Source organism: Euprymna scolopes, chromosome 2 (genome assembly GCF_053919585.1).
Source record: "Euprymna scolopes isolate OS-2025 chromosome 2, ASM5391958v1, whole genome shotgun sequence".
In the NCBI taxonomy this organism is placed as follows: domain Eukaryota; kingdom Metazoa; phylum Mollusca; class Cephalopoda; order Sepiida; family Sepiolidae; genus Euprymna; species Euprymna scolopes.
The window spans coordinates 147,667,441-147,686,446 of NC_136483.1; the positions used below are offsets into that span (position 1 = coordinate 147,667,441).

The following is a 19,006-nucleotide window of genomic DNA, read 5'->3' on the forward strand; positions in this document are numbered from 1 at the left end:
AAAAAAAAAAAAAAAAAAAAAAGGCCAATTGTCAATTTGATCTTCGGTTTCCGGTACGCTCGATCTGACTTTTTGATCACCCGTCTGGTCGGCCATATCAGAGAATTATCGTTAGTTATTTAGACGAGACATACACATTTAAATCATGATTTTCTCTAGTCCAGATGAGTGCAGTAAATAAATTTTTAACTCGAAATGACTCCTAATGTATAACGCAAGACACAGAAAAGAAACATTTATAATGCGTAGCGTACACAGCTTCATTTTCTCATAGAAACCACCGACCGCTTTCAATGGATTTTACCAAGTAACCTTGTTTGAGTTTGTTTTTCTATACGCAAAGATTCGAAAAAGTAGTCAAAAAAACAAATACATAAATGTTATTAAAGGCAAGATAAGTTACTTCTACCTAACTGGATAAGTTTTTAGTGTTTTTATTTAATGTAAAATGTTTATTGGGTTTGAAAAACTGTCTTTATGTTATGTGAAAAAGACAAATGGCGGCGTGCTCGCTGTTGGATTCGTTAAGCTTAGGGAAAAATGAGTTCAAACTAAAAACTATACAAAATACTGTTATAAACTCGCTCAATATATATCAGCAATCAGCCTATGTCACGATAACATATTGTCTAACAGTATTCTGTATAGTTTTTTAGTTTGAACTCATTTTCACAAACTTAACGTATCCAACAGCTAGCATGCCGCCATTTGTCTTTTTCACATATACCGATAAAGAGTGTATGTTCTTCGCGAACCGAATAAACATTTTACATTAAATAAAAACGTGGTACTGGTCGCAATTAGAGTTCCCTGCCGAACACCCTAAAAAAAACACTGACTTCTCCCTACGCATGAGCAAAGGACATGTTTTAGTTGCCATAGTAACTAAACGATCATGAATTTTTATCGACTTTGTTTTACTGTTTATGAATATTGAAATAAAAGACATTACTACACATTTATTAATAATATCTCACTTTTAATCACTTTTATCGGCCAACTATCTCTTTGACACGGTAAATTTGGGAAATGGAGTTAAAAATAAAATATTTGCATTAGATGAAAACATTTAAAAATAAACGGGAGCTTTTAGTAAACGCCTTGTCTCCCTCTGCAGTGACAAACTGTAAAACAACGCAAAAAAAAGATAGTGGGATTGAACTCGAAAACAGTAGGGTAATTAGTCTTCCTCGCTAACCATTAGGCCAAAGAGGATAGTGAATTCAGTGAGTTGGTAATTAACTTGACAATCATAGTCATGTACAGAAATGAACGTTGCTTTTAAATTTCTGCTTTCTGTCGTATTTATTTCTGTCTCCATGAAAAGCAAATTAGACACAGGGTAGTTTTTAATGTAGGGGAAAACCAGCTCCCCCCCCCCCCCAAAAAGGGGAACTTAAGTTTTTAATCGTTAAATTAAAACCATTTTCTGAAAATGGTTTTAATTTAACGATTAAAAACTTAAGTGACAATTGCATGAATTTAATGAGGTCAAACATCACGTGACTTAACTTTGGCGTTGCAAGCAAGCCAGTTTCTGCGTATTTGTTTCCGCTACCAAAATGTTGGGGAAAACAGCTCCCCTAAGAAGGGGAGTGTTCAAATGAATAGCAAGTGTCTGATATGACCATTGATCAAACCTCATTGCTTTCTGGACGCCTTGGCACGAAAGGCCAAGAACCCTACTTCGTTTTCAGTCTTGCTTTTTTTATATGGAAAAGTGAAACAAACCCGCAGCGAGTGAAAAAAAATCTTGAAAATAGTGCATATAAAAGTCGCTGGAATTAAAGATACATGCGAGCTCTTTTTGTAAATTTTAGATATTATAATCTATGTAGCATATAAAAGGTTCTAAGAAACAGTACCCCCCCCTCCCCCCGAAAAAGCCTTTGCCGGACATACACAAAAAGTGCACACACATTTTCGCTTTTATATTACAGAAGAAAACCAAATTTTACCACTAAGTGTCGTAGGGTTTGATCGAACAATAATCAAATAAGGGGTAGGTAGACCAATCAAAGTTAAGAGATCTAAAATTGGTATTTTACTTAAGGCCCGTCTCACTTTCGTATAGAAATATATATATATATATGTATATTTTTTTGTAGATTTCGGTGTTTTAAAAGAATATAACGGTTTCTGTCACAAATTTAGTGTTTGCATAGTATTAACCTCTGAACCCTGGGACTATTTTTCACCAGTAACAGCCTTTATTTTCGCAATGCGCTGTATCATAAACAAAGGCTGTTAAATGTGCACTTGCATACCAAACTGCCTTCTCACATAGGGTAGTAATTTTTGGTGCAAATTTAAAATTAAGTGAAAAGCAAGTAATTTTCCAGATATTAAGCAATGTAATTCCTTATGTTATCAATGGTGGTCATTTCTGTATGTGCAAGTGCACGCATGTTATGTGCGCTTGTGCATAAAATGGCCACCACTGATAACATAAGGAACTACATTGCTTAATATCCAGAAAACTTGTTTGCAGCAAAAATATACACAAGTTTATTGCATCCAGAAATGGTCACCACTGATAACATAAGGAATTACACATATCTGTATACAGTTTTTTTTATTTTTGTTTTTCGATTTCCTTGTCTTTATTGAAAGATAAAAGCAGAAGAAACAAACAAAAACAAAACAAAGCCAATAAACAAACAAAACATGCCCCTCACTTGGTGGCCAGAAAGTGGGTGCTCATTGTAAGTTAAATTTACATGGAAAAGTGATCACCCACTCTTAAAAAAGTAATTTCTTTATATTATGAAGAGGGTTTGTATTACTATACACATAGATTCGAAAAAGTTGTCAAAAAAACATAAATGTTATCAAAGGCAAGATAAGTTACTGGGTTTGTTTTACTGTACACAGATTCGAAAAAGTTGTCACAAAACAAATATATAACAAATGTTATGAAAGGCAAGATAAGTTACTTTTCTACCCAACAGGATGCTTTCAGTGTTTATATTTAATGTAACATGTTTAATCAGCTAGAAAAACATAGTGTTTACCGATGTATTGGAAAATTCAAAATGACGGCCGACTTTCTCTCGGAGGCGGTAAGTTTGGGAAAAGGAATTATAAATAAATAAAAAAAAAAAAAAAAAAAAAAAAAAGTCAAAATACTGTTAAAAACCCGCCAAATATATGTCAACCTATGTCACAGTAACATATATTGAGCAAGTTTCTAACAGTATTTTGTCTGTCTTTTTTATTTATAACTCATTTAAAATTTTCCAATACATCGGTAAACACTGTTTTTTTGAGCTGAATAAACATGTTACATTGAATAAAAACACTAAAAAACATATCCAGTTAGGTAGAAAAGTAACTTATCTTGCCTTTGATAACATTTATTTGTTATATATTTGTTTTGACAACTTTTTCGAATCTGTGTACAGTAAAACAAACCCAAGTTACTTTTCTACCTAACTGGATACTTTTATAGTGTTTTTATTTAATGTAACATGTTTATTCAGCTCGAAAAACAATGTTTACCAATGTATTGGAAAATTTAAAATGGCGCCCGACTCTGTTGAACATGGTAAGTTTGGGAAAATGAGTTAAAAATAAAAACTATACAAACTACTGTTAGAAACCCACCGAATGTCACTGTAACATATTGAGCAAGTTTCTAACAGCATTTTATGTAGTTTTATTTTTAACTCATTTTTCCAAACTTGCCATTTAAAATTTTCCAATACATCATAAACACTTTTTTGAGCTGAATAAATGTTACATTAAATAAAAATACTAAAAGTATCCAGTTAGGTAGAAAAGTGGCTTATCTTGCCTTTAGTAACATTCATTTGTTATATATTTGTTTTTTGACAACTTTTTCGAATCTGTGTATAGTAATACAAACCCCATTAAAATTATTTTTCTGCAACGGAAAGTGCTAACAGATCTGTTTTTAGCACACCGTAATCTACAAAAACAAATTTCTATACGAACGTGAAACGGGTCTTTAAAGTAAGATTTTACCCTAAAATCAGCCTTATGTTCAGTAGTTTAGTCATAAAATTATAAATTTTGATTTTTCTTAGTTAATCAATAATTTAGCTATTCGTTTTTGGCTTATTTGTGTTAAAATATTTAATAGGAGCATTAAATTACTGTAAATATCGATTCTAGGTACCTTATTGCCTTGGATTAAACTTATTGACTTAACGTCTTATTACTTTATTCGTAACCAATATTAACTTTATATTGTTTATATATAATATATATATATATATATATATATATATTTTTTTTTTTTTTTTAAGCAAATAGGTAACAAATAACTAAGTAAACCAAAATAAATTTTTACTAATTTCTGAGCTACATTTACTTAAATTGTTTTGTTTACCAATACGATTTAATCCATATGTTGTGAAATATGGTAGTTGAAAATAAAGAAAACTATGAAGTATTTATTGACAAATATTAGCATACCCCAAAAAGTATGGAAAATCATTGGGTATCTTATTTATGAATTCTAATCCCAAGTTAGATATTCAGATTTTCGTCTTTGTCAATGACTGACTGAAAACGTCTAAAATCATTAAATTAAATTTAATAAAATTCTAGTCCTAGTTTCGTTATATGCTAATTCTGTTTGTCATTCTGTTTTTTAACTACCATATTTCACAACTATTTTTGCTAAGTCTTAGAACGCATTCTTAACTCTTTTTTGAAAATAAAACTAATGAAACCTACTTTATTAAAGATAGCAGATTTTTTTAATTTTTTTTTTTTTTTACAACTGTCATTTTAAATTATTCTAACCTCATGTTAAAACTGGGTTAATTTGTTTGTGGACAAAGTTTTCTATTAAAACATTATTTTTGACACTGATTTTAATATTTAAAAAAAATTTTCTTTCACAGCTCTGCCAGCAACAGAATTGTAGCTGCTAAGGACCATGCTTCCGTACAAATTAACGTTGCCGAGGTGAGAATGTGATTTCATTTAAGGATTTTTCATCACTTTTTCCCCCTTTATACACATGATTGTAAAAAAAAAACTTATCTTCTCTAGAGAGGAACGGAGTGTGAACCCATATACTCATCCACTAGTACCTATTCCATGATGGGGGGGGGGCAGCTCGTATAAGAATGGGAAATTCTGCTTCCTGTCATCTTTTTCTATTTTCTCTCTACGAGGGCAACAGTATGTTTTTAATGTGCAAAATTAAATCCCCAAAATAGGCCACTATGTTAGTACAAAAATTCTCTGTACAGATCATAGACAATGATGAAGTTATATATCAGAACAGATACTACACTTTGTCAAAAGGTTATCTTGTGGATCAGAAGTGTCTTTGGAATTTGCTTTATCAAGCATATCTTTTCCGGTGTGTGTGTGTGTGGGGGGGTATCTGTTCAAATTTTAACAGAATCATATTTCTAAAATAAAATCCTTTCTCAACTCCTTAACATTTTAAAATTCAAATTTAGTGTTAAAAGTAAATATTTTGGTGTACAATGGAATCTTTGAATTTCATTTTTGAATGCAAACTTAAGTCTTCATTACTGTTAATTCTGCTCGTCATCACGAAATTAGGTGTGAATCTTTTATTTTAATAACAATATCCAAAGAGTGTTGCTACTAACAGTCTTAACCTGTTAGTGGAGTCAAAGCTTTGGTAAATAAAATCTAGATAAGTCTTGGTGTTTTTCTTTCTCTTGAATAACGCCTCAGATTAAATATCCTACATTTCATTGTATTTTGAATTCTGCATTTATTTTATACTAGCAAAGAGAGACCCAGCAGCATTGCTTGAGATTAAATGATCAACACGTTTCACACTTCTATATTTTTATTGTCATCGAAACTGGTGAAATGACTCGTTTTTTTCAATCAAATCGATTTATTCCCTGCTTTAGTTGCATTGGGGGGAAAAGCTTCACTTGCTTCCCTACAGTGACTTAATTCACAATATTTTGTCTACATTGCACTGTAGAGAACCTACTGTTGATTTTATAAACTTATTTTATATAGAATAGCTTGAATTAAAGTTTAAAATGAAAAAGCAAAGTATTATGTTTCATTTCGGTTGTGCTTTAAACAGCAATATGCATTTCAATCATACCCGTCTTATCAAAGAACCTACTCTTAATTTTATATGCCAGGCTGTTCTGCTTGTTCTGATTATAAAATATCGCAAATGCTCGTGATGCTCGGCTGTATAAGAGTGTTAACTTTGACCAAATTAGGACTGTTCCTTTTATTGGATTATTTCGATTATTCATACTTATCGGAGACATTTTGATACAAACCTATTTAAGAACACTGCCAGATACATCAAATACCTTCATGTGAAATTTTTAACTCTTCCCAGCCATTTCTGAGTCTGTAGGAAATGAACTCGCACACACACTAATCCTTCTATATAATAGTAGAGATACATAATCAAATGAGTTTACACTTGTCAAATCGAATATTATTTTCGGTATGATTCTTGATATCTTCAGTTTGCATTTGTTATGCTTCAACTCTGAAGTTCTCAGATTTTATACAAATTTGTGAGTGCAATTTTGTTTGAACTTTTTCTAGTGTAAAAGTTCACATTTCTAATAAATTACAACTGTCTTCCAATTCAAATTATTAGAACTTGGGAGATAAGCCTTAACTCAGAATTCTCCAAATTCTGTCTCCTTATTTTAAGTTCTTTTAACTAGGAACAAAGTGTAGTATCTGTTCTAACTTGGGTCTGTAAAAGATTGTTTCTAGACTGATACATTTTTCATTTTTATCCCCAATTCAGAAGTGCCCCTTTTGGAAAATGGATTTTTTTCATATTAAAGAAACAATCTTGTGCCTCATGAGAAGACAAGTAAATAGGGGCTGTTGATTCTTCAAAGATTTAAAAATATATATATATATATATTAGGCACCGCCAAAACTGGGGGGGCAGGTCAGTACTTTTTGACGGACCGTCTTTTTAAAAATCTACCAAAAATCAGGTAATTATCCGATCAATACGAAATTTTCAGCGATTATTAGGAAAAGAATGAACTTTATAACAGTGTACTTATTTTTCATAAACGATATTTATATATATATTTTTTTTTTCTTACAAAACCCCCCCTTGTTTTGAAGTGGGAACAAATATGCTTAAAATAATCATCTGAAACTGAACAAAACATTGTGTTGTTGTAAGGGACAGAATTATAGATTAAAAAAAAAAATTGTTTGCATACCTTATTTTGGCGTCTGAATATCAGAACTTCGATTGTGTTTAATTATCCCGCTTTTGAGTTTTGAAGTGTGAAATTCGGTGAATATGTTAAGTAAAATAATTAATTTAAGTTAAGCAAAACAAAAAAAAAAAATGCTTTTAATATTTATACGAAAAAAGCCATTTTAAAATTTTTGATAAATAAATTAACAATTTTTTTTTAGTGAGCCGAAGAATGCATGACCATTATTAAACAGGGCATTCTTTGAATAATCGATACAAAAAAAAAAATTCGATAAATATTGTGCCCTTTGTGTTAAAAATAGCATCATTTTTTTCGATCTCGTTTGAAAACGTTTGCCGCCTTTCGACTACGGTGGACCAAACGCGCTGAAATAATTTTTTTTTATTCTGCTTTAAATTGCCCCCCCCCCCCCCCCATTTTGGGGAGCCTGGCCCCCACACACATACACGTTAAAAACCAAACTCATACAAATGGTCACCCATCTGGTACTGGCCAGCCTCAGCTTAATAATACATTGAAATTTTCGTCACTGAAAAATAAGTTTTTTTGGCCTGTTTGGTCTTCCATAGTTTTCTTATCATCAAAAGAAAACGTAAACAGAGTCGATCTGAACTGAAGTCGACGCGAAATATCTGGTTACTTATATTATAATATTTTTGCATATTCTCTTAGAAAATCATCCTAAATCTTAGTTAGACAATAAATAAATAAATTAATTATTTCAAAAACCCTTTTTTTTAAATATTTAAGTACGTTTTTTGTGCAAGACAAAAAATGTTAATTGTTAACTTTTTGGGAAAATTTAACATTTAAAATTGAATTAAAAATAGTAGAAAAAGTTTTACATTATTCTGTTTTCTATATGATAAAATTCAGGGTTTTATCTTTCTGGAAAAAAAAAAGTACTCAGAAATAATGGATTTTAATAAATGTAATTTAGTTTTAAAAAACAACTTGATTTTGCGGCCATTTTTGGCGGTGCCTAATATATATTATTCCCCCCTCCCCCTTTCCTCCCGGACGGCCTTGCAACTCTCTTCATGGTGCCAATGAACAACGCTATCTTCAATTTTCCCATCTTATCGAGTCAGCAACAAAATGGTTGTATTTATGTCTTTGATTGAATCACCTGTGTTAAACTGATCCTATGTATGCAAGTAAAATCTCGTCTTATAAACATAAGGTAACATTTTTAAATGTATCTCTTATATGCATTGATATTCAATAACTTATTCAAATTAATAACAAAACTTGTACGTTCTGCTTTGATTTTTTTTTTTTTTTATGGAAAATATTTTATTTCTATCCAAAGAGTGTTGCTGCTAACGGCTCAAAACCTGTTAGTGGAGTCAAAGCTTTGGTAAATAAAATCTGGATTTTTGTCATAATTGGTTTTCTTTTTTTTTATATTAAGAAAACTGATAAATTTCCTACATTTTTTAATTACTATTCTGTTTTGTGAAGGTATTTTTTTTTTACACAACATTGAATGCAAATAAAATTTATCATTTAATTTTGGTAATAACTATAATGCACCTTGTTTACATCTATAAAAGAATGGTGTAAGACTAATGAAGATATTTTGATATACATCCAGAACAGCTGATTTGAAGTGTTATATAAAAAGTGAATTGGGATGAAGCTAATGTCATGTAAATGTTTCATTGTTTAAAGAAAATTTTAGGTTTTTGTCCATAATTCCCCTGTATCAAAACAGAAAAATCATGTAAATTTATCAAGTTTTATAATGAGAATCATTTTTAAGCAATTAATGGCAATTTGTAGGCATTACAACAAAAATTTTACAAGTTTGAACTATTGGGTTATCTCTTGTTTCTTGAAATTGTTTTCAAAATGGCGAGCTAGGCAGTCTCTCCTCCGTTATTCATTAAATTTTATTTATTTTTTAATAAAATCAATCAATTTCTGTGATTTTTAGAATATCATATTTTCTTCTAGTCATGAGTACATACATTATACAGATTTTTCTTTTTGTTTTTTAATATAGTGAGAGTTCTGGATAAGAATCAGGTTTTAATGTGATACAAAGTTTCTCTATTTGTTTAGTTTTAAAAAATATCTAACATTTTGTCATGTTTGAATGAACATTCTTATTTTAATAATTTTAGAACCAATTTCCAGAATTTTATTTACAGGTTTTTTGAGATCCTAACAGCTAAGTGTCATGCTTTTCAAAAAGTTTAACTCCATTTTTTCATTAAAAAGTAAAAAATACCTAGTAATAAATGAAAAGCTTTTTTCCCCTTCAAGATTCCTCCAACAGACATTTAATCAGATTTGCACACCATTTTCTTTGTAATGGAACAATTTAATTTTGGTTGTATGTACAGTTGACTATGAACACGTATGCTCGGTTCAGAACCTTATTCTGATCCCTTATCTTCAAATAACAGGAACAGCTTTAATGAACTGTTCAAGATCGACATTTTTAAATTCTAATTACTTAATCCCTTCTTGAGGGGGATACTTAACATTCTATACTGTTGTTTGATTTATATAAAACACATAAAAATATATATGGATTATTTTATTAGATTTACAAAATGTTATTTTCTCATTCTGAAAATCTAACAAATTTTCCATTAATCACTAAATTAAAAAGCTATCAACATCACAAAATGTCTATCCAAAGAGTGTTGCTGCTAACAATTCAAAACCTGTTAGTGGAGTCAAAGCTTTGGTAAATAAAATCTGGATTTTTGTCATAATTGGTTTTCTTTTTTATATTTTTAAGAAAACTATGGTAAATTTCCTACATTTTTTTTAAACAATTATTTTGATTTATGGAAATTTTATTTTCTAATTCATTTTTCATTTTACTTTGATCATTTCAAACTTATTAAATTTCCAAGAATTAGAATCCTTGAAATTTCTAAATTTTATGATTCACGTCCCTTTAAAAACCTTTAGATCTGAAATTTTTAACTTTTTGTTATGAAAACCTTGATCCCAACAAGATAATGTTTACGATGGAAATGTCAAATGACCTCAAATTTAATTACTTTGTAAAATTAGCATTTTGAAGAGTGTTTTCATAGATTTCCTCACATTTAACTTTGACATGGATCAATTTTGTCTTAATGCAGTGTCTCATATGTTTCTGTAAAACTGTCTAAAGTCTAGATAAAAAAATTTATTACATTATAAATTAATTTAACACCGTGACTATTTCAGTTTTCCAATCATGTTAAATATACTGCAATTCCAAAGTCAGTCAAATTCCTGCTCATATCCAAATTGTGATCAGGGCCAAATCTTTGGAACAGAAATGTAGAGGAAAAACTTTCAGGTAATTTCTCATCTGAAATTATCTGGACAAGCACCTCTTACATTATATGTAATAAAAACATTTTTCCTTTTTATGTATAAAAAAAAAAAATCATGTTGCAAAGTTTTCCTTCGATTGAATCTTTTGGGTAGATTTAATTTTTTTATTAGTTTTATTTTGCACTGGGGGTGGGGGTGCCCGGTTTATAAAATATGCTTAAATATGATGTTTTAATTTGACCAAATTTTGTATATATTATTATAGTCGTGATTTCAAAAGTATTTGGGTGCCATCAGCTAAAATCAAAAACTGTAGCATTCAAAGCTGGTGACGTTACCACTGTACCAACGTGACATGAACTTTTTAAAAAATAAACTTAGATGAATGTCCAAAATGTATAACGATTTTTCAATTTTGACCCCTTAAAAAAGTATTTTAGTTGGCTAAAGATCCAAAAAAGGATAATCCATAAAAAAATCATTTTAGGCCCCAAGCGTTGCTCTGACTTTTAGTTTTGGAGGAGATAGTTTGAAAATATGGGCACAGACAGACATATAGCCTTTTATATATTAGGTTTTAAACTGATTCAAATTATTTCTTGTACTTTCTTTTGCAGCAGATATATTTTTATCAAAGAAAAACAGTGAAAAACCTCACTTCAAAGCCGTGTTTACTTTTTTGATGCAAGAAAATATTTTCACTTACAAAATCAAATTTAGTAAAATTAGATTCCAAAGTTAGCCAAATTCCGGTTCATGTTAAAATTGTGATCGGGGCCAAATCTTTGGAAAAGCAACTTAGAGGAAAAACTTTCAGGTAATTTCTCTACTGAAATTGTCTGGACAAGCACCTCTTACATTCAACTTAGATTTTATTTAATAGTGTACACCTTATGTAAAATGAATATAATTAGATGGAAATTATATTTTGCCAGTGTTACCAATATGTAACATCAGTAATTTAATTTCTTGATAACCTATAAAAAAAAAATTACTGTGTTTAATTATTGCAAAATTGCTTTTCAAATTCATGTCAGGTGGCGTAGTTGATTTTCTATTTACTTTCTCGTTATTGCTTAAAATGTTTTTGCCCAGAGGTTTGGACCCCCCCCCCCCCCCGGACTTTTTTTTTAACATAGTGTTTAGCTAAAACATTTACATTTTCTAACAAAGGGTTGATTTATAAGAAATTTTTTTTTTATCCCAATCTAGAGTATTCTCTTTTTGGAGTTAGAATTTCTCATATTAAAAACCAACATTGTCTTACTATGAGGAAGCAAATGAATACAAGACACATTAAAACGTTTGTTTCTTTTTTTTATGATACTTTTTAAAGAAATAAAAAAACAGTAAAATATTGGGTGAGAATGAGGAGTCACAATAAATATTTTTAGTACTTCTATAAATTACAAATTTAAAAAAAATTTTTTTTAACAATGAACTAATCCTAACTTTGTTTAGTTTGCCAAAGGTAAGTTTGGTTTTGATTTGTAGAGCATTTTTATTTCATTATTGGTTTTAAATTATGATTCTTCAAACATGATTTTAATTTTTTGAATTATTAAAAAAAAAAAAAACAAATTTGCATGAATGTCCCAATGCAAGTTTATCCAAAGTTACATTCCTGTTCATAGTTATCAAAATTGTGATCGGGATCAAACCTTTGGCAGAGAAACTAGAGGATAAACTTTCAGGTAATTTCTCAACTGAAATTGTCTGGACAAGCACCTCTTACATTAATTTCCCATTATATGAAGTGTGTGCCCTTTTTTAGCATCTGAAGAAAAATATACGTTTTAGATTGATACTCTTTTTGGTAGATGACCCCCCCCCCCCCCCCCCCAAATCTATGAATGTCTACCTGTGCAAAATAAATTTGATTTGTTCAGTAATTTTATACTAAGGTATTCATTCTTTCGAACAATTTTTTTTTTTTTTTTGAGGGGCGGTTGGTAATGAAATATAATTTTATTTTATATACGCATTTATTATCTAATTTACACTTTGCAAAGTAGTCATCTGTTACTCTAAGGAAGTAAGGTCCATTATTTAAAACAAAATAGCTTTAAAGGTTTATAACTTCAATATTTTTTTTTATAAATTTTTAGTACAAATAGGTCACAAATAAATAGGTAAACCGTGATTTCTTGAAAACATTTTAATTAATCAAACAAAATTATTCCAAAGTCAGTCAAATTCCTGTTCATATTTATCAAATTGTGATCAGGGCCAAATCTTTGGAACAGAAATGTAGAGGAAAACTTTAAGGTAATTTCTTATCTGAAATTGTCTGGACAAGCACCTCTTACATGTACCATTAATTACTTTTTTTTCCTAATGGGTTTTAATGTTATTTTTTTTTTGCATTTGATGCTTTAGTTTATTTTATGTAATTTGTCCATCCATAGTCCTTGAGCCTCTGGAGGGTCATAGGCCATCTACAACTGTAGATGTTTTTGTAGTGAGGAGTTCTTTTTACAAGGTGATGGTGCTGGCCCCACGTCCAACTTTCCTAGAAGGTACATCCTTCCCAAATGGTCACCCATCTGGTACTGGCCAGGCTCAATGTTGCTTAATTTCGGTGATCTGGCAAGGACCGGTGTGTCAATGTGATTGTGCTGTACAATGTAATTTTTTTTTTTTCACAATTGTTTTCCAAACATGAAATTGTACTATCTTATAAGCAAAGGTTACACAAGTGTAATTTGTCAAAAATTGTTGAAAACATAAGTGAAATGCAATGTTGATCTGTCGTTAAGTTTATTCCAGCAAAAGAAATATCTCTTTTTGAAGGAGAAGCTCAAATTTTATGACTGATTCTTTTTGTGATTTTCTGTTCTGCCCAGGAATCCTATTAAGAGTATTACCCCTCATAAATGGTATCAACAAAAAGATAGATGCACAAGTCAAATTCCAATATTTATTATGTTGATCATTATAAAGTTAGGTATGTTTATATATTTGTATGTACAGGATTCACTCCTAAACTGATCATGATGAATTTCGGAACAGGATTACTACATGTAATGTGGTCTGAGGTTACATTACAAAGGGGGTAGGAGCCCTTCATGAAAATTTAAATAGGTATTAAATATCAATATTCCCCATATTTCAATGACACAACCTCCCATTTAAGAATTCAAATGTTTTTTTCGTTCAGTTTGATTTATAATTAATAAAATTACCCAAATTTCAATTTCATAAACTTTAATTTAAATTTTAGACATTTTCCAGAATACTCATGGATTTGATCAAATCATTTGATCTTTTAATCTTCATGTGGAGGAGAAATGAAAATGGAACAAAATTGTTTTAGGAATTAGTTATACCTGTCTTAGGATTGGTATTTGTCTAATTTTATTTTGTTTGTGTGTGTGTGTGTGTATTATAAGATTATTTTATTTAGAAAAACATTATTTGAAATAACCTTTTTAACATTTTCAGGTTGATGAAACCACAGGTCGAATGACTGGCACAAACAAAACATACGCTATTTGTGGAAAAATTAGACAAATGGTAAGAGCTTTATCGAAGTAATCTTTTTTTTTTTTTTTTTTTTTTGCTCATATTACAACTTGCAAGTCCTTTTTTTTATTCGCACGAATCTTATGTCAATATTTTAATTGCTTTCCAAAGAGTGTTGCCTCTCGTGGAACCCACCTGCGAGAGGAGTCAAAACTTTGGTACAATAAATTGTAAAATGTCTTTTATAGGTTTCTTTATTTTATTGAAGAATACCTCAAGACAATTCCGACACTAGATTATGCGAGAAAATTTTGAACAATTATTAGGTTTGGGCTATTAAATATTATAGATAGCGATAACATTTTTGTTTTTAAGCAATTGCAATATTTAAACTAAAAATTTAATGGAAAATATTAAACGGAAAATAGAATCCTGACAGAAATTCTTACATTTAATAATTGTTTCTTAAAATGACAAAACTATTATAAGCTTATTCCTTAACTCCATTGTAATTGAGTGTCTAATAAAATAAGTGCTCACTGAAATTGAAGGCAATGATGTATACAGCTGGCAATTCAAAAACAGAATCCAAGAAAATGTCATTTTCTTTTGATTTGCAGAGTTTTGCAAATCTAAAACTTTTGTAAGGGCCTTCCCCCCCCCATCCCCCAGGAAAAATTTGTATTGAAGCATAGATATATAAAAGTGTATATAAAGCAATTAGCTGATCGCATTAAGCCAAAAACTTCTATATACTGCAACTTGAAATAAAGAAAAATGTTAATAGTAATAGAAAAATGTATACAGATTGATCGAAAATTAAATGTTTAATACATTTGGTGATGGTAGTAAATTTGTATTCAATTTTTTTTCTATTTTTGTTTTTATTTGAGACATAAAAATCTTATTCTTCAACTCCATTATACTTTAATGTTTAATAACATGACAGGTGTTGTGCATTACATTTTTTTTTTCTCCATATCATAATAGATTAAAACAATTTTTTTTAAAAGTTTATGGGAATTTTGTGAGTGTGTCTTCATAAACAGCTTAATATCATGAATCCTTGTTTGTGTTTACAGGGTGAATCAGATGACAGTCTTGTTCGCTTAACCAAAAGAGATGGCATCATAGCGAAGTGAGTATTTTTCTAATTAGCTTAAAAAAGATTTCCTATAACTAGTGGTGGGACGATTAATCGGAATCGTTAATCGTAAGAATCGTGTATTTTGGGAGGTATCGGAATCGCATTGTTCAAAAATACCTTAATTTTCCGATTCCTTCATTACGATTCTTTTAGTGTGATGTTGAAAAAAAGAAAAAAATTTCCTGATATTTCTAACCGCAAGAGAGAAATAAAAAGAAACTAAAGAAATTCATTATTAACAGGGCAATGCTTAGTGCCCCTCCCTTACAAAGTTCATTCATTCAGATCTATTGTAATCAAAACTACAAAAGAGTTAACTTGAAAAGAAGTATGCAGGGCTCTGCATTGCGAGTAAAAATTAAAAAAAACTGACAAATCTTCTAATAGTGAATGAAAATGCTTTTTCAACTTATATTTTCTTAAAATAAAACGAGCAAAGTCAAATTATTTAAACAGTAAAAGGTTTAATAGAACAATATACTTTTTTTTCTTTTTTTAAAAGAAGGCTTTTGAAAGAAATATCTCTAAAATGAAATTGATCACGTATTATTTCGCAAAGTTTTGACAGTAGTCGGTTTCTTTTGAAGTTTCAAAAAAAATCGACCCCATACCTATCTCTTCTAAACCTAAAGTTATTAAATAACCTCTTCGTTAATTTAAGGGTAATTAATTCAATTCAGTCAAGTTTTTTTTTTTAATTTAATTGAAATAAAATCCATAATTTTTTTTTTTCTCCAGAAAGATAAAACCCTGAATTTGATTATATTAAAAGCAGAATAATATAATCTTTTTTATAGAATTTTAAATTGAAAATTAAAAGTGTTTTGCGCAGTTTTTTGCCGAACGAAAAAGAAATTAATATATATATTTTTAAAAGGTTTTGTAATCAATTAATTTTTATGTCTAAATAATATTTACGATTAATTAAATAATTTCATTTTAAAAAGTATTTATAAATAGAATTTTACTAAGGACTTATAGTTTAGCAATATTGAACCGCATCAACCATGTGTGAATTGAACACAGTCAACCAAAAAAAAATTCAAAAGAAAATGCGGGTTTGTATTACTGTACACATAGATTCGAAAAAGTTGTCAAAAAACAAATATATAACAAATAAATGTTATCAAAGGCAAGATAAGTTATTTTTCTACCTAACTGGATATATTTTTCGGGTTTTTATTCAATGTAACATGTTTATTCAGCTCGAAAAGCATACAGTGTTTACCGATGTATTGGAAAATTCAAAATGGCGCCCGACACTCTCTTTAACACGGTAAGTTCAGGAAAAGATGTTATAAATAATAAACTATACAAAATACTGCTAGAAACTCGCTCAATATATGTTACCGTGACATATTTTGACATATATTCGGTGTTTTTTTAATAGTATTTTGTCTAGTTTATTATTTATAACACCTTTTCCCAAACTTACCATGTTTAAGAGTGTCAGGCGCCATTTTGAATTTTCCAATACATCGGTAAACACTGCATGTTTTTCGAGCTGAATAAACATGTTACATTGAATAAAAACAAAATAAATTACCCAGTTTGGTAGAAAAGTAACTTATCTTGCCTTTGATAATATTTGTTTATTATATATTTGTTTTTTGACAACTTTTTCGAATCTATGTGTACAGTAATACAAACCCCAAAATTTAATAGTAAATTATTTGTTTACAGATAAACTGAATTTTCTAATATGGCCCAAAGTCCAAAAAAAAGTCTTTTTGAAGATGATGAGTTGAAAGCCATTTGCAAAGTCTGTCAAATTAAAATATCACGAGGAATAAAACCATCTAACATGACCACAACCAACATGTTAAAACATTTAACTATGAAGCATTCAAATAAATTGGAGGAGCAAAATAAAAAAGAAAAGGAACAAAAAATTACCAACTAGTCACTCAGAGCAGTTTTATTAGTGAGGGTCGAAATCGCAGTGTCTTTTTTTTTTTTTTTTTTTTTTTTTTTTGCCTACGTCACCATCTAGGTGTCACCATTTTTTTAAACCCTCCTTAACTTCAAAGAGTAAATACAATATATACAACTAAAAAAATAATTTTAAAAAATGCTGATTCCATTCATGAAAAATTCTTTTAACTAGAAATTAAAACTTAGGTAAAGATAGCTGACTGACAGCAACAGGAGCACTGGTTAACTACTGAACCACGTGGAAAGGTGTGGGGGGGAGGAAAAAAGGGAAATTAAATGATGATAATAAATTATGATAACCGTCTTTGAAAGGCACTAAACTTCCTAAAATTTACTTCTTTAAAATTTTAGGCGGCTCTCCCCGGCGATTTTAAAGCTCTCTCTCTCTCTCTCTCTCTCTCTCTCTCTCTCTCACACAAAAAAAAAAAAAAGATTTAATTTTTAAGTTTGGGAAAGATATATTTATTATAACCAAATTCCTGTATGAAGACTGGATCTACTTTATTAAACGTTAATTTATGAGATAAGTAATTTTTCAATGTTTAATATGTTTTTAAAGTTTCAATTATCAATTAAATTTTTTTAATTGCATTTATTTTTCAATTTATTTAAAAAAAACGGGTTTAAATGTATTTTTCAAGGTAACAAGCTTCGAAAGAAGTCTAATAAAAAAAAAAAATCACTTAATTTTTAATTTCGACAACCCTGAGAATTTAATTATTAAAAAAAATATTGAAATGTGACATTTTTTTATTTAACATTTCTATTAGTTCAATTAATTTTCTTTCAATAATTCATTTCACTCAACAAACTTCACCATTTTTTGTTTTTATCTTTTTCTGTAATTTTGGCAATTATGTTTGCTCAATTTTATCTAGTATTTCATTTGTTTTTTATAGTGGTATCATTTTTATATGTGTTCTTTGATATACCCTATTACAAAATTAGTTTGGCTAAACTTATTCTTCACGTTAGAAACAACGTGTAAAAGCAATGAAAAAGTAAGAAAAAATAATAGGTGTTAACTACTCCTTATGAATTATGGAGGTCTGAAGAACTGCCGTCATAAATACAACTATCAATAGCTAAACAAAAAATCGTTTTTGAAATTCCTTTAATCGTAACTTTTCGCTATACCTACCTTTTGGTATAAAACACAAAAACTTTCGATTAATGGTATTTCTCATATATGGTCGTTAACTTTGGAAAGGTTATTTTGTATCTACGGCGCCATGTCACGTGGTATATTGTTTTTTTTTTTCATTACGCACGTTCATTTATAAATTATTAAATCAAATATTTATCTTTTTTATATTTAATTAGTATATATTTTCTTTCTCTTCCGCTATATTTTTTTTTATTTAATTCATTAAATCTGTTAATTATGAGGACCAAAATAATGAATCGTGTGTATTTATTCTCTAATTTTCTTGTTTTTGTTCTGTTATATAAATTCTATTTTATTTGTTTTTTCTCTGAAGGATAAATTCTATTTTCTTGGAGTTTTTTTTTTCTGTATTCCAATTAAGTAAAATAAATTTTCTCTACAATAAATTTTGCTAATTTTTCCGTTTAGTTTACTATATAATAATTTTATTTAAACCAAAACACGACGGTGTAGACATAAAATATCTCTTCCAAAGTTAGGGAACATATTTGGGAACTACCGACCATAAGTATAAAACTACCTGGTATATTTCAAAACAATAAATTCCCTAGGAATCGGAATCGTACTTGGTATCGGAATCGTTAATCAATATTTTCCTGGAATCGGAATCGTATAAAAATTAGGAATTTTCCCAACACTACCTATAACTATTAGGTTGGAAACTAAGTTCTTGTCATTTTTTTAAAGTAAAAAATAACTATTTAATCAATGATGCATTCTCCATTTGTGTTCACAACTTTTTTTTTTCAAATGTTCAATAAGATTCCCAATATGTTTTCGGTAAAAATCATTTGATTTTGACTGAAAATA

At 29.3% G+C, this 19,006-nt stretch overlaps 1 protein-coding gene across 2 annotated transcripts in view; it reads left to right on the top strand.

Moving 5' to 3' along the window:
• LOC145297531 (small ribosomal subunit protein eS21-like) overlaps positions 1-19,006 on the top strand; it is a 52,296-nt gene that overhangs the window by 33,100 nt on the left and 190 nt on the right. For both annotated transcript variants that reach the window (XM_080143478.1, XM_080143487.1), the window contains exons 3-5: positions 4,875-4,938; positions 13,926-13,997; positions 15,029-15,084. In XM_080143478.1, coding sequence (XP_079999604.1) covers positions 4,875-4,938; positions 13,926-13,997; positions 15,029-15,084 — 192 coding nt within the window. The remainder of the gene's footprint in view (positions 1-4,874; positions 4,939-13,925; positions 13,998-15,028; positions 15,085-19,006) is intronic.